Source organism: Camelus dromedarius, chromosome 26 (assembly GCF_036321535.1).
Source record: "Camelus dromedarius isolate mCamDro1 chromosome 26, mCamDro1.pat, whole genome shotgun sequence".
Classification (NCBI taxonomy): Eukaryota; Metazoa; Chordata; class Mammalia; order Artiodactyla; family Camelidae; genus Camelus; species Camelus dromedarius.
The window spans coordinates 15,430,117-15,446,945 of record NC_087461.1 but is presented as its reverse complement, the minus strand read 5'-3'; the positions used below and the strand labels follow the sequence as shown (position 1 = coordinate 15,446,945).

The following is a 16,829-nucleotide window of genomic DNA, read 5'->3' as shown; positions in this document are numbered from 1 at the left end:
AATGGGAATTTTTTAAAGTTCGTTTTACTCACTGAGCCACAATACGGTCCAGAGGATGGAGAATTAGCATCGGGTCCATCGTACAGGATGAGATAGTTATGGACACAGTCTCCAGGATCGTCAATGCTGACAAAGTAATAGCTGACGGTGACAAGCCTTCCAGCAGGAGCAATGATGGCCCATTCGCAGTGAGTGTTATTTGGGTAAGTGCCTGGATAGCCAGGGCTGGTGACCGAGCCGCTGTCTCCATAAAGAGTCCCACCACAGCCTACAAGGAAACAGTTGCAGGAAGTTTGATTCAGTGGGGTATAAACCATCCAGCGTGCTTTAGTGCGCTTCAGGCAATGAGGTGGTTATTTTCTTAAGGTGCTGAGACCCTCTGCAAGAAAACTGGATGCAGAAACCCTTTTTTGTTCCTTCTTTGAGCCACCTCCCGCCCACTCCCTCTCCACCTGCTCCCCCACCCCACCCCCACCTCCACCTGCACCGGACAATCCTTTCTTTCTCTGACTATCACGACTTAGGGAAGACTTCCTCCAGGTCTGTCCTTTGAAAATAGTGGGTTAAGAACACACTGAGAAAACTGACAACTTGATAAAGAAACTGTAGGAGAGAGCAATTAAAGTTGATTTGGGTACTTTTGATGGTGTAGCGCTCTCTTCACTGGCAATAAGTCGACGATAATGATGCGGGTGAAGTAGAATTAAAAGTGAAATTCTGGGGCAGAACCAAAGAAAGAGAGGGTGTTATTTTAGGTTTTGACAGTAGTTACTTTGTTATAAAAGTGACTTGACCAGGCTTGTAACTGACAGTTCCAAGACTGACGTTAACGCAAAGCCAAAGCTCTTTAAATACTGGTGTTAATTTGTTCAGTTTGACAATTTGTACAGGAAGGTTATCATTATTTAGACCAGACAGCCACGGGGATCCAGGATTCCTGCACACAGGAGGAGATTGCGGGAATTAATTAGAAAGCGCTGGCTTGGGTGTCTGAGCACTGGAGTTTTGGTCCTACCTCTGCCACAATCCACCTGTGCATTTGGGCAGCTCAGCTAAGTTTGTTTTATTTCCTTATCTGTAAAATGAGGGCAGAGAGATCATCTTTTACCCTTTTTCAGGTGCCAAGAAACTGTTATCTATGACTGTCTTGATAGAATCCTTTTCTAGAAGAACAGGATATTTGAAATGAGTCCTTTTTTTTTTTTAAGTGAAAACAAGTTTATTTAGAGATACACATTCCATAGAATGTGGTCCATCTCAGAAGGGAGAGTGGCCTCAGGGTGTGAGGGTGGTTATTTTTTTTGTTTTTGTTTTCCTAATTCATACTTTTTATAGAAGAATAATTGATTTACAATGTTAGTTTCAGGTGTACAGCAAAGCAATTCAGTTATACATATACATATGTATATATATTTTCTTTTCAAGTTCTTTCCCATTATATGTTATTACAAGATATTGAGTATAGTTCCGTGCCCTACAGTAGGTCCTTGTTGTTTATCTATTTTATATATAGTACTGTGTATCTGTTAATCTCAAACTCCTGTCCCTCCCTCCCCCTTCCCCCCTCCCCTGTTCCCTCTATGCACACTTCCTGGAGAAAAATGAGTCCTTTTTTAATCATTCTTATTTTGAATGTTTTTAGATATTTTCAGGGACATTTCATAAAGGTATCTACCTTCCTCTCTTGAGTTAAATGTACTCACATGACTCAAATTTCCCTCACTGATTTGGTCAGCCAACCACAAACTCAGGAAGGTGCTTACTGCCCTGTAAAAGCCATTAACCTCTGGGACTGCCAAGAAATGAGAGGGTCTCTGAGGAACACAGCTGCTTATGCATACGCAAGTATTTGCTCGGAAATTGGCTTTGGGGCCAAGTTTCTTGTTTGTTTTTGTTTGTTTTAATTCTCAGAGAACTACCTTGATGACCAAACCAAAAATTAAAAATATGACAAAATCAGAACTTATAAAGGAATTTAAAAATCTTAACACCTTACCTGTGCTTTATATGTAAGTATATATTCCCTACAGAAATGATGAATGAAAGTAGAATTTTTGTCAATCTCTATTTTCATGGAGATAAAAAAAAAAATCTCTATTTTTAACAGAAAGTAATCAAGTACACAGATGAGGGGGAAGATCAGGTCACTTTAATTGTCTTTTTCTGTTGGTCACCGTGTGTTTTTCTCGGCCGCACTACTTCCCTCACAAAGCACAGATGTCTTACCAGAAGCCGACGAGGTCCAGATAATTTCATATCCGTGACCAGAAGTTGCCCCGTCACTCTTAAATCGTAGGTACAGCTCACGACTTCTGGAGAAAATGGGATTTGGCAGCAGAGTCCCACAGTATGTGCCAAGTAACGGTGAACTGCTCTCACTCCCATTTCTTACCTTCAAAAACAAGTCATTAATTAGACATATCGTGCCTTTTCCTCTGATTTATTGATGGTTTACACGTGAAGATGTGAGGCGACTGGAATGACAACTGTTTTGGGAAAAAACTTAGTCTTTTTAGGTACTTAATGAAAGGTGAACACATGCAGAAATCACCTTCACTTGCAAAGAAGAGAAGCATTCAATTTGTAGATCAAAAACCATTTATACTACTTGGATTCTGAAATATCTGTTAATCTCCAGTCATTAAAATATGAAAGCACGTTTCTACACCCAACTAACTGAGTGGTATGTAGGCAATCAGTTTTACCTTTGTTCTTGGGGAGACAGTTTGAAGAATGTAATTAAAGTGAATTTTTAAAAGAGGGCGGAGGGAGAAAAATATTAATTTGCTTTGTTTCCAGTCAATTCAGCCCTACTTTATTCCTCAAACTGCATTTACATTTTTCCCCCTCCTTGAAAATTGCTCAGCTATAAAGGGGTTATGAAAAAAACTACAACGTACAAAGAATGATAAAGTACAAAGCAAAAGGAATTTTTATATGGAAAAAGGACATAACTCCATAAATCTATAAAATTTCTGACTGTTAGATACATTTTAAAAACACATTTTGAAGAGGAATATATATATATATATATATATTTTTTTTTTTTTGGTTCACTGCATGGAGTAGACAGGTGAAAACAGGACAAGGCAGTGTGTGAGCGAGGGTAGCCACCCTGTGAATTCAACCCCGTTTTGCCCTCAAGCCTGACTCCTGCTATGCATCCACACCCAGCCCTACACCAAGGAGGATGCTTGAGGGATATTCAAGACATCTTATCCAGGCAGTGGAGAGTTGGAAGCAGCTCCACATGGATGGATGCTGACTTTATACTGATACATGTATTTCAAATCTTGGAAGTGCCTCCATCCCCTTTATAATTCCAGCGTTTAACAAGTGGTTAACTGCTAGTTGTCTCAAGTCATAGAGCTTCTTCAGAGGCGCAGTGGGTAGTCTTGTTGGGTTGTGTTGATCTGGAGAGACTCCTTGTCGGTCTATGTAGCAGTAGCCAGGGGGAGAAAAAAATTGCCTTTCTGGTGCTTTCTGGATTATTCTGCTAAGCGGTTAAACCAAGTGGCCGTGCCATGGATGGAGTAACCAGTTGGCTTTCAGCAGACAGAGAGGGCCACCATATGCAGGAATGCTGGGGGTCCAACCTGCCCCCATGACCTTCTTGGCTTTCGGTCTCTGGGTCTTTTTCCTCCAGGTCCCCTTTCCAGCTGATGCTCTGGGAGGAGGGAGACATTAAGTCCCACTGAATGTGCTAAGGTCTCATGCTCACTTCTTTCTGCACAGGAGGAATGGGACAAGAGCAGTGGGCATCTCTGGGGCTTTAGATGACCCTGAAAGGGGAGGTGAAGGCAAGTGCAGATACCAGATGGGACCCAGAGCCAGGACCTTGCGTGGTAGTAATAGGAATCTTCAGTAAGAAATTTCCATCCCATCATCACTGTTAAACTGAATGGGATGCTGAGGCTGCCAATAAACCTGTGCCAGGATCTTCCTGCCAAAAACCAGACACAGCCGTACTTTACAGGACTATGTTGCAGTTTCCTGTCTTTGCTTATTGGACAGGAAGTTTCAGACCCATTTCTATGGGACAAGGGAGGGCAGCTGGGGGGGGGGGCAGTTGTCACCCCCAGTGCTGGAGAGCCAGCCCTTGCTCCCCGGTATCCAGAGGAAATGGCAAAGTTAATGCTAGTCCATGAGGGGTCAGCTCAGGCTGGATGTGAACCATCCAGCTGCACAGTGACTCTGAGCTGTCGGGACCATGCTGTCCCTTTCCCCCATCCGACTCCTCCCCTTTCTGCTTTACACCTCACATAACTGTTCAGCCTCCACGGTGGGTGAGGTACGTAGGTCTGAGTGTAATAATGTGATTGATGCAAACAATACTGTCTCCCCGCTGCATCCATCTCCTCCCAGCCTCCTGCCATGGCAAAATTTCCCCAGAAAAAGGCAGGAGCTTCCTCTGACTACACAATCCATTGAGAATATTCTTTCATAGAGGACTTAGATTAATTCTAGAGGAGAGAGCATTCCAGGATGATAAAACTTAACAGGTGTAGCAGAGCAAACAGACTTTTGGGAAACCTTACCAAAGATTTGCATGTACATGAAACAAAGCTGATTTAGAAAGTCTTGGGTAAGGTTGAGGTGTAAATTCAATTCACAGACGAATTCAGCATCTTTGTACCTACAAGTCTTCTGTTGCACCTCAGTTTACTTCCTAAGAATGAACACGTTTCCAACAGAGTCTGCAAAGGACCCTGGAGTGAACTCTGGGGGTTTCATGGCAAATTACAGGCCCTGAGATCGAGGCACAGGAGGGCTCTCTCCCAGTGTGTTTGGGGAACAGGGTGGAGGGTGTTGCAGGGTTGGGGGTGGGGGAGACAGGCAAAGAGCAAAGGTGCTTCTTCATCCAGATTAGGAGAAAGGAATAGAGCAGTCCTTCCTCTGCTGAACACATGGCCAAGGAAACACTCCCCTTAGAGAATATCGAAGATGCCCCAAACTTCTTGTGGCTATCAGGTGAACTATTAAGTATCATTTAATTTCATTTTTATCTCTATTCCAAGCACACTTCTTCAAGTCACAGCCATCCTCCATCTCCAAATTAGCCGCTTTGCACTTGGACCTCCCTCTGGTCCTTCTGGTCTCAACTCACACATTAGCTCCTTCAAGAAGCCTTTTCTGTCCCCTCTGAATTAGGTGCCCCAACCATGCTGTCTCTGTTCATCAGCAGGAGGTGATGCTTTCCTGTCTGTCTTTCAGCAGATTTTGAGCCTCCGGGGGACCCTGACTATGTCTTGTCCCCTGTTGGACTTCTAGTGTCTGGACGTAGAAGACAGCTGGTAAATTACTTAGGAAATGAAAGAGTAATGGATAATTTAACACAATGAGGAAGGGACATGAGACGCATTAGCGGAGAAGGTGGTGAAAGGTCTTAAGGGATCCATCATCTTTTAAATAATTCGTGGCCGTGCTATTCAGTTGTATGTTACCTCCAAGAAGTCCCGTGTGCATCCACTCGAGTCCTCGATGCCAAATGAGTGAAAGAAGAGGGAAACAGTGTGGTTCTGGGGGACTGTGAGAACCACAGTGCAGTCCACGTTACTGGCATAGTCGTCCGGCCAGCCAGGGCTCTTCAGATTGCCAAAGGCCTTCGTATATTCTCGGTTGCAATCTTAGAGGCAAGAAAATAAAGTACTCGTAATTAACGTAGGCATCCCCAAATGTAGTGCTCTTCCATCTGGACGGGGGTAATTCAGAAAGAGCCTTAAGGGAACAAATGTCAGAAAAAGGCGAATCCAGCCTCTCCATTTACCTTTGAGGTTATTGGGACCCCAAGACGTGAGGTGAAGGGCTCAGTGACCCAGGGCACCGCACATGCACCGTGGTGCCTCGTTAGCATAAAACCCCCACCCTGTGATGTGTGAAGTATGAAAACTCTCCTTTGAAGACCAGCATTCCTGTGTTCTCCGCACTTTTCTGATTACACTGAGGTGGAGCTGACCGACACGAAGACTTTTTTTTAGCATTAAGCCTCCACCTCTAAGAGTTTTGCATGAGGATTTTTTCTTCAAATCCTTTGAGGAATTTTCTTCTGACAGACCTGGTAAATGACTGCCCTTGACCATTTTGGGGAAAAATATCCAGAGTGTTTTTCATGTGTTTGTTTTAATCAAAGGCAGCTTTGGTTGTAATCAAGCTTGAAATGAACATTACATAAAAGTATCTGGAAGTAAACGTCTCGGTTACAGGAATCAATGAACTCTCAAGGCTCCTTCATTTTTCCAAAGTAACCTAAGATAGAGATTTTTCTATGTGGTTAAGTGAATAATTAATACAATAACTGTTCTTCTTTTTTAATTAACTACGTACATGAACTTTGAAGAAGATGCTGCCATTCTAAACATTCTAATTAGTATTTTGCTCACCTGACCTCTTCAGAAGCCAGCGTTAGTCATTTGCTAAATTGAGCCGGGCTTCTAACCCGATGTGGGTGTGGTTTATGTTAACAAACTGTAATTGACTCACAGGAGTCAATTCTAGCCGTGACTGTAAGGATGGCAGTGGTTCTGGGTCAGAGATGAACTACCAGGGCTCACCTGCAATCCGATAGGTAAAACCCACTCTGGAGTCTCTGTTAAAAACTTCTGATTTGAAAATGACAATTGTCGTGCTGGCAGAGGAGTAAAACGTGGGTACTGCTGTCGCATTTCGGCCACAGAAGCGAGTTCCCGGATTTCCATGACTCTGAAATGAAATGGGAGCCAAAAACTAGGAGACTGAATTTAAAAAGAGAAGAGGCCCAGAGCAGAAAGTCAACCGCACATCAAAATGCGGCTTCAACAGCCAGCCAGGGAAACCAGTTAGAGTTTGAAACAGTCTGCAACCCAACATCCCATGCATCGTGGAAACGACACGTTTCACATTCTCCAAGTAGTGGGAGGTGCAACCACGGGACAGACGCCTGTTCCCCTCCGGTCGCTTCCTGTCCAAGGCCTGTGCCACGGCTCAGAGCACGTGCAGCCCATCCGAGCTCACCACGGCCCTGCGCTCGTCCTGAACTCAGTGAGACTAACCAGCCCTGCTCCGGGCCTCGCTCAGCAAACCCAGCCCGAGCTCTGGCTCTGCTGTGAATCCCAAGAGGCAGCCAGGGCCTGTAACAAGGTCCCTGGTTCCCCTTTGTAAAACCAGGGCGGTCCTCCTCTCGTCTCAAGGGATTAGAGAAACGCAGCCTAATGCCAGGCAGTTCCTGCATCAAAGCAACTGGTACCGAAGCTCAGACGTTTGTGCCTCTCGCTCCCTCCCAGGCCCACCTCTGATGCGTGTAGTTTGTGGGCGCCCACCCAAAGGCCCCCTCCCTGCTCCCACCTGCACACTCCTGCTGTTGATCTGTGCTTCTTTCCACCACTGCTGGTCCTTTCCAAGCTTCGTCTGCTGTATCCTCTGAACTTTCACCGCTTTGTTACTTCCACCCCCGTAAACCTCCTTAGCCCTTCTCCACTGAGGCCTTGAGGGAAACCAGAGTCTCCAGAAGTCTCTCAGTGGAGACTTCTCTCTTCCCACACCCCTCAATCCACAGCGTCTGGATGGTGGTGGCAGGAGGGGAAGGGGTACCCCAGGGTCTTCAGTGCAGTGTTCATTGCTGCATCAAAGCTATTTCTCCTTAAGGGCCTCTACGTCCGGCCCAAGATGCCCTCTGGCCCTCCTCATCATTCTCACTTCCCTTCGTTCATTAAAGACTTGTGGCGTCTCAGCTCAGTCATTTTCTGTACCCCAGTTCCTGCCTTGACCCTTGAAGACTTCAGTGTTGTTATAGACAATCCATGAAGCATCCCAAGTTTGCATTCCTGATCACCAGTGGCTTTCAGCTCTACTCTCTGCAGTGGCCTCTTCCAACACCAGCTCTCTGGACAGATCTTTTCAGCATCTATAATCCTCCATCCCATTACTCTCTCAAGATCCTCCAATGAGATCTCTTCCTACTCCTGGACACCTGGAAAGTTCCACTTTCTCCCAGTCATCAATTTCTTATCTTTCCTCCCTTCCTACCAGGCTGAAGCCCTTTGTCCTTTCCTTTATTAATTGAGTGGAAGGTCATAATGTATTCATGACAAATATTGGGTCTGATTTGAGGCCAACTCATTGCTTTTATGATCCAGAGCTGCTCTGTGCCCTGTAAGGAGCATTTCAGCACCAGAGGGCAGTCTGGCCTGGTCCCCATTGTCTCAGCTCCATGAAGCCATGGGAAATCCAGGGAGTTTCTATCCAAAGCCTGTTCTGTGTGGCCCTAAGTCCTCCCTGGGGGGAAGGGTACCCCTGGGGAGTAGGAATCTTATCCTGAAATCTACCTACTACCAGTGGAATGATGACAACCTAGCACCTTGACCCTCCTGGAGGCTAGGATGTATCTCACTGTCTATGCTTTGCACAAAACTCAGCAAATCCTGTGTCTACTAGGCAGTCAGGACTCCTCAGACCTCTTCGCATTGGAGAGGTCTCCAATCTGGCCACAATGGATTCCCCCTGCCCCCACCAAGAGGCAGGTGTAAACCAGAGGACCCTGGGTTTGTAATGAGGACAACCCTTAAGAACATGGACAGTGATGGGCTGGAGTCTCTATTATTGCCAGTACATGGGGATTTGAACATGACATTCTTGGAGTGAACCAGAGTATATCAGTTGCCCCTCAAATTGCAGAGAGATAGTCAAGGTATTCCCAGCTGCCCCCAACGAGGTATCATCCTCAGGTCATGAGCCCTCACTCTGCATGTGTTCTCTGAGCAATCTCTTCCCTCTCACTATTTCAGCTACCTACTCATATGATGATGGTGCCCAAATCTTCAGGCGTTCTGTCGACGTCACACTTTTATAGTCAACTGTCTCCTCAACATCTTCTCATGGGCAATTCAGACCTATCACTTAAAAAAAAACACCAACCAAAAAAAAAAAAAAAAACAAAAAAACACCAAAACAGCTTTTCTCTCTTATATTACCATAAATATAGCCCCATTAGACTGGTACCAAATGGCTTCTTAACTGTTCCCTTCAATTCGTCTTACACACAGATCCGCACTAACTAGGGAAGTATTTCTCCAGGCATGGTCCATGGAGCTCTGGTGTCAAAACACCAGAGGTGGTCATCAAAAATTCAGGTAAAGGATTTCTATGTAGAGAAGTTGGTCTCTGAGGGTGTGCCCAGGGGTATGTACTTTTATCAAGACATCAGATGCTTCTTATGCGCATGACCTACAGTTCAGGGTTCTTAGCGCCTACCAATAGAGGGTTTAGTATATGGCTGAAAAACACATTAGGCTGGAAGCACCTTTGAGAACTTATTTAATCATGCCCTCATTACTTCAAGGGTTTTGCAAATACTGGTGAAAAGGTCATAGATGTGACTTGTCATTCATCCTACATTATTACCTCTGGTGGGTCCTGAAACTCTAAGTAATTCTGGTCACAGTCTTGGGAATGCAGCTGGAATGCCCACACAGTTATCTCGACCTGCTGATGTGGAGGGGCTTCAATGACCCAAGTACAGGTGGAAAATGGGACATCTGGGTCTGTTGAATTGGGTGATGAAATACTTTGGGGGGTCCAAGTTGCATTATATGTTCCACCACAAGGCACTGAGACGGGGGGAAAAAAGAACAACTTATAAGACATTTTACTTGCAACTCATCACACATACAATATTTAAAATTCTGCCTTCCTTACTCTTCCAGCCCAAAGGAGCTCTATTTATATCATTCTATGAAGGATTTATGGTGCATATTCTTGACAAAGAATTGTACCAAATTTCTACCATGGATTAAACACAGAGTAATTAACAAGGTGCTGAGTAATTGATGAGTTTAGATGTAATTAACATTGAGTTTAGTAATTAACATTGAGTTTAGATATAAGCACGGCATTATTTTTAGTGCATAAATACACGTGTGCTTCATAATATGTAAAAATGTCTCAGTTTACTCACTGTTCACAAAGGTATAGGTAGCGTTAAATCCTTCCCGTTCTAAAGTTAAGTCACTGACAAACTGAACCGTAAGGAAGTTTCCAGAAGAGATAAAGGGAGCAGGCACGGTAGAACCACAAAATGTTCCAGCCAAGTTGGCATTTTCACTGTCCCCATCATATAACTGAAAAGAAGAACAGGCCATTGGTTATCCATTATTCACAAAGAAGTAGTATTTTATACTAAAATGGACATAAAGTTACAACAGTGCATGATTAAGAATCTTACTCTGATGTTCTTAGAGCCAGTTTTCATTTAGGAGCAGAATTGGTATTGAATCAACTATACGATAATGATTTTCAGTAAAAACCTGGTACGATGCCTAAAACATTTTTTTTCTCACTGGGAAGGTAATTTAAAAACTAATGTGTCATTAGAGCCAGCAATGCCACTGCTCTCTTCACCGCCGCTCTCCCTACCACCCTTGTCCAAGCCGCTGTGGTCTCTTGGCTGATTCTCACCACAGCCTCCACACAGAGCCCCCTGATCCTGCTCTCATCCCTCCTGAGTCTGTCCTCAACATGCCAGCTGGAGACTACAGTTAAACTGTAAGTCAGACCAGGTCACTGCTCCGCTAAGAACCTTCCTAACTGCTTCCCGTCCTCTCAGTATAAAAGCCAAAGCCATTACAACGGCCTCCAAGGCTGAATCGAACCTGCTCCCACTCCTGAATTTTTCCATCTGGTCTCTCATTGTCTCCACTTTCTTTGCTCTGCTCCCTAAGTGAACCAGGCACTCCTGCTTCCTGGCCATTGCATCTGCTGTTCCCTTTGCCTGGACCGTTCTCCTGTTTACTCCCCTACATGCCTTTAGGTCTCTACTCAAATATCACTGACTCAGGAAAGCCTTCCTTGACCTCCCTGTTTAACATGCAGACTCTCCCAACATTCCCTTTCTCCTTTCCTGCTTCACTCTCCCCCCGAAGCATGTATTGCCTTCTTCACCCTGTATCTATGTATATAAATTATTTTCTGGTCCCCCGAAGAGAATGCAAGTTCCATGAAAGCACAGGTTGCTGCCTGTTCTGTTGACTATGTCCCCAATTTTCAGAAGTGTCTGGCGCATGAAAGGCACTCCATGAATATCTAATGAAGAAATAAGTGCCTTGTTTCCTTTCTCCCACTACCTACCGCCCAAACCTGTTCTCCCCGGCTCATCTTTGTGTCAATAACTGGCTGAAGCCCCAAACATCAGCTGTCTTTAACTCCTCTGTCTCTCCCTACCCCACATCTGTTCCTCTCCACCTTCAACATCTGTGCCCGGGGCTCCATCTCCACAGCAGCCTTCACGGTCCTTCACCTTGATTGTTGTAACATTTCCTAATAGCTCTGTTTCCCCCGAGCCTTCTCCACCAAGCTGCCTGAGTGTCTGCAAACTTAAATCAGATTACGCTCCTGCTTGGCCTACAACGTCCCTGGGCATTCCCATTGTACCTGAAGTAAAATCAACGCACACTCTTCACAGGGATCTGCAAGCCCCTACCTGGTCTGCCTGTGCTGTTGTCTACCCCCTTCCTCTCCCCTGCTTCCTGGAACTCCTCCACCTCCCTCCTCGCTGCTCCTCCTGCCAGGAGCTCTCTCTCCTCAGCCCTTGGACAGCGGACTCCTCCTTGTCAGCGGGGGTCTCAGCTCAGTGTCACCTCCTCTGGGAGCTCAACCCTACCCAGTGTGCCCTCCCCCAATATCTTCCTGTTCTTTTTCCTTACTGTAATCAGAATGAAATCTTATTAATTGTATTTACTTCTGGTCTCTCACCCATCAAGTACGTAAGCCCCACGGGTGGGGAGATTTTGATTAACCACTGAAGTGTCGCCAGCACCCAAAACAATTCCCAGACACAGACCTGGGAGCTTTCCACAAATGCCAGTTGAAATAGCTTGGATTTCTCGAAATAGCTTGGATTTCTCTCAGACACATTGCTAGAAAACAAAGTTTTCCATCTCAGTAATCTCTACTGCATTGCTAAAACAAGTATCCATGTGTGAATCCAAATACTGAATTTATAACAGAACTATGGTGTGTTATAAACCTCAGCACAGCTGTGCCCGCTGACACTATTTTAAAATGCTGGGACTATACAAAATACAAATGGTTAAAACCAGTCATGTCAAAATCAACATAAAATAAACGTACCACTAGATGGCACTGTCTCTCCTGCTTAAACATGCTTTTAGTACAATTTACGTAAAATGTTAAAGCCAAAAGAAACTGGAGAGTTGAGCGATCTAATCCACTACCTCATTTTATAAAAGAATAGACTTGCTAAGTTTTAGGTAATGTACTTTTTCTGGTAAACAAGTTAGAATTTTATGACAATCACTGCTGCCTCTATGATTTTACATTCACATCAGCAAGTGTTTTTCTTCTCTGCACTGTGTGCCAATCCTCTGTGCTAGATCCTGGGTTTACAAGGATGTATAAGGCACTTTCCATGCCTTCAGGACACTGGTTTGACACGAACCAACTAATGGGAGGGAGAGAACCAAAAATTAAATGTGTGTGTGAATTATACATAAAATAGAGGAAAAGTAAGTTCTACGAGAGAATTCAATCCATTGGCAATGCAGGTCAGAGTGAGGGTAGACCTCAAATCATCACGGTGATTTGAGGCTATGCCTGGCATTTTGTGTTTAGAAGCCACAGGGCAGAATCCCATCAAAATTCTGCAAAGTGAGGGTTTATCCTATGTCCCACCTAACACTGGAATGTCCTGCCAGGCTTCTGTGTGATAAAACTGTTCATAATTGTTGGATCTCAGAACCCAAGCCCATGCTGGATAGAAACACAAAAGTATTTTTGCCCCATGTTAATATGCACCCAGTTTCTGAGAATGCAATTATTGTGTGAGTTGAGGGAGGGCTCTGGTTTGTTTTGTTTAGAACTTTTTTGAGTTATTCCACCACTTTGGAAATTTATATTATGGCTGGGTGCTGCTAGTGGCATTTAAGCTGCAGACAGAACCTACCATTTTCATTTGAAGTACCTTCTCCGTGACTCCACGTAAAAGAAAAATCTGGCTATTCCCCAAACGACTTAGCATAGCTGTGTCAGAACATTTGCATATTGAAATACACACTATTTTATATACTTTCTTCTTCTTTCTCCTTTTCACTGCATTTAACATAATAATAAATTGATATTATGTATATAGTTAGCCTATGGCATTGATGACTTTCATTTCGGATGGTCAAAGAATCATCAGAAAACAGTGGCTATGCCAAGGGGCCCTGATTGGGTTGAGAAATTTGATTGGATGGGAAATTTAGGAAGGAGCCATCACCCGTCTTCAAGTTCCATGTTTCCCAGCAGAGGAATGTCGCTTATGGTCACAGTCCTGAGCCCTCTCTGTGTTTACTGCTCTCCGCAGAGGAATGAGCTAACTTAAACTGATGTTAAGAAGCTGGGCATACACCAGGCAGCCTGCAGCTCCTCCTTACCCACTTCTCTGTGGTAGCCAGCCTCTCAAAATCCAGCTCAGCTGTAATAGAGGAGAATGAATCTGACTCCATATTGGATCTGTTCCTTTAATCCTGACCACGGTGCCCTGCTTTCTAGGCTCAGTCTTGCTAGCTCTGCACCTTTTGTGAAATAATGTTGCCTTTAGCCTGAAATATACAGGACAGCCTATTCTCCGGGGCTCTGACCTTTAACAATGTTAGCACTTCTGCACTTATGTGGAGATGGCAAGTTGCAAACCAGAGAATAACCTTTGTTTTGTTGGAGGTTTACAAGGACACCATGACCTGGCCCAGGTGGATGGCTGCGAGAACAAAGAATGCCTGCAGCAAGAAGTTTGCAACAACCAAACCACACCCCCTCCCTTGTTTTTTGTGTAAAAGGAGCCTGTATTCTGACTAGAGTAGGATGGTTCTCCAAGACATTAGTCTGCCATCCTCTCGGTCTGCCAGCTTTCCGAATAAAGTCACTAGTCCTTGTCCCAACGCCTTGTCTCCTGATTTATTGGCCTGTCGTGCAGCGAGCAGAACGGGTTTGGTCTCGGCAACACAGCCACCCCATCTAGTGAGCCTTTCTGAACCCCAGAGTGACGTCACTCACACCCTCTTCTGCTCTACTTCCTATGTTGTTCACATTTATTGGTTTTTCCATGTTGTATAGTAATTTATATGCTCACATATCAGTGTCATCCCCTTTCCAGCTCTGGGAGAAACCCTTATCTTTGATTCTCCACATCTTTATTACCAGGCACCATGCCCAGCACAGAATTGTGTCCCGTGACTCTTCACAGAACAATGTGATGTCAGTTTCAACAGCAACCCCTCAGTGAAATACACACCTCCCTATTTACTGTGGTCCCCTTAATAACTTTCCAGGTCAGCCACTTCAAAAACAACAGTGATATAATTACGAGTGAATAATGGAATTGACACGTTTTCACTGGTATGTCTACCTACAGAATTAAATTAACTTTTCTAAAAAGTGATTTGATGATAACATCTAGGAAGCAATCTAAAATGAATCAAATGCCCCATTTATCACAGAGAATCTCTTTAATAAAGATACCTGCAGGCCTCACATTCCAAGAACTGTTCTGCGATTTGCCAGTTTAGTACAAGCTGAAAACGTTCCCAGTTGAGGGAAATTGCTTTCCCATGAAGGAAAACAAAAGTAGATCTCAACAGAATTTCTTTTTCTCAAAAGGACACTTTATATTGTAGCTAAAGAATAAGTCCTTGTTTTTGATTGCTATTTCTGCCCTAAATGACTTGAAGAAACTTAGAAAATTACTAGTTGTTTTAATGACATTATCAAATCACATTCATAGGAATGGATCTTGAGAATAAATTTAACCAGCCCTCCTTCTGGCAGGGCCACACCCTAAACATCCCACAGGAATTTACATTTATAATAATGTACCTATAAATCAGTTCTTTTTAATGTTTTAAGAAAAGGAGTTTCCACAGCCTTCATGCCCATCAGGAATTACACAAAGAGGGGGAAAAGAAATAAATTTGTTTGTAAGTTATATGTCTGATGCCAAACACTCTAGCATACATTATCCTCCAAACAACCTTGCAAGGTAAGCATGATTATGTGAATTTTGTTTTTCAACAGATGAAGTGATGGGGAGTCAGGGAGATAGGGAAATTGTGGGGTGGCAAAGTTGGGTTTGAGTCCACGTTACCCATCTCGAAAGCATATGACCTTTCTGTAAAATCAGGGTGGCACTCAAATGGCCCTGAACATCAGCTTCCTGCTGCCCTGGCCATTTTGGTCTCATTTCAGAAGAGAAGAATTCAACCCGAATTGACATCTCCTGTTATCTGTAGTCTTTCACAAACTCCCCCTTGATCTGGCTTCTGTGCCCAAACTTTATTTAAATGGTTGTCATCCAATCTAATGAGTTTTTTCTTTATCTTATCCTTTCTTGGCCTCTAATTTACAATTTAATAGTATTGACCATCCATCCTTGGTAAAAGACTTTTCTCCCTTGACTGCAGTGATAGCTGCACTATTCCTGGCTTATAAGGTTTTTTTCCCCCCATTACCCATCTGCTTCTCATCCTGCTCCTTTTGAAATCTCCAGCTGCCTCCCATTGTCCCTTTCCTGGAGTTGAGTGGGAGCCTGGCTTTCAAGCTCCATGCCATCTCTTTCAAAGAAAGCACATTTCTCCTGATTTAAGAACTGTGCTCTGTGCTGGAGCTCCGGGCCATTCTGTGCTCCCGGGGAAATTTCACTTGTCTGCCCTCTGTCACCGAACTGAACCAGTACCTTAACCACGGCTGCCTCCTAATAGTACTGACATTCTTTTGATCTTCCCAGCCTGGTGCTTTTCACAGTGAAAATATAAGACAGTCTATAATAAAGTGCTCAAATGTATAGTTTGTCTAAGACTTTTCCTTCCCTTTCTTTAAAAACCCATTTCTTTAAAATTTAAGATCATTTCTGAACTCAAAATTTTCTCTTACACCAAGCCTGTCACCTCCAGCATCTTTGCACCCTCCTTACCTAACAGTCACTTCTACCTGGGGTCCTAACTCCAGATTCTCCCACTGACCCTCCACCCAAAGTGCTGATTCCAGAGTCTTCCACCTTAAACACTGCTCTCTTCACATCACTCGTTGGAAAACCTGCAATGACTCCTTATTTCCAGCTGCCTAAAATCTAAATCCATTAGTTCGACTTTCAACACCCTTTGTAATCTGGGTGTTTCTCCACGAAGGCAATCTTGTTTCTTGCTTCTCCTGACCAATATTCTATTCTGATAAAGCAGCCTCTTCACCTTTTTAAGAACAGGCATCCTAACTCCTGTGCCTTTTTCTCTGTGTTCACCTTGCCTACAACGCCCTCCCTCCTGACTTAAGTAAGTGTCTCCTCACTCTACGAAGTCTTTCTCGCTCACGGCAGATCACCACGTACCATTCTCCCTTTTCAACTCGCACATGGCCTCAAGCCTGGATCCAGTGCATCACTTAGCACTTAAATAGCGACTATCCTGAACTGCCTAGTGTTAATCTGCACATGCCATCCCTTAATTTGGGAATCAAATTCAAGTTCCTCATGAGCAGAAATACATATTTCTTGTTTCCCCCAAGAGTATAGTAGTATATATTGATAGATGCTATGCAGTATTTTAATATGAATTCATATAGCCTGATAGATACAATGATTCAATATGAATCATTTAAAAATCAAACAGTTGTTTATTCGAAGAGTCGTTTAAAAATCGAATAGAAAAGTTTTGAGATTGATTTCTAGGAGGACTTCAGAACTAAGATATTTTTCACATCTAAAAGTAAGAAGTAAATATACAAACTTCAAAATATAGACGAAGTAAGGGGTGACTATTTGCGTATAGACATTGTCATTTATTTTAGACTTTGCCAAAGATCCTTTGAGTATC

At 43.8% G+C, this 16,829-nt stretch overlaps 1 protein-coding gene across 2 annotated transcripts in view; it reads right to left on the bottom strand.

Annotated features, from left to right (window-relative positions):
- CUBN (cubilin) overlaps positions 1–16,829 on the bottom strand; it is a 273,783-nt gene that overhangs the window by 3,488 nt on the left and 253,466 nt on the right. For both annotated transcript variants that reach the window (XM_064479416.1, XM_010992039.3), the window contains exons 61-66: positions 9,929–10,091; positions 9,376–9,581; positions 6,552–6,699; positions 5,445–5,626; positions 2,227–2,392; positions 33–268 (exon numbers count right to left, since the gene is read on the bottom strand). In XM_064479416.1, the coding sequence (XP_064335486.1) occupies positions 33–268; positions 2,227–2,392; positions 5,445–5,626; positions 6,552–6,699; positions 9,376–9,581; positions 9,929–10,091 (1,101 nt within the window). The remainder of the gene's footprint in view (positions 1–32; positions 269–2,226; positions 2,393–5,444; positions 5,627–6,551; positions 6,700–9,375; positions 9,582–9,928; positions 10,092–16,829) is intronic.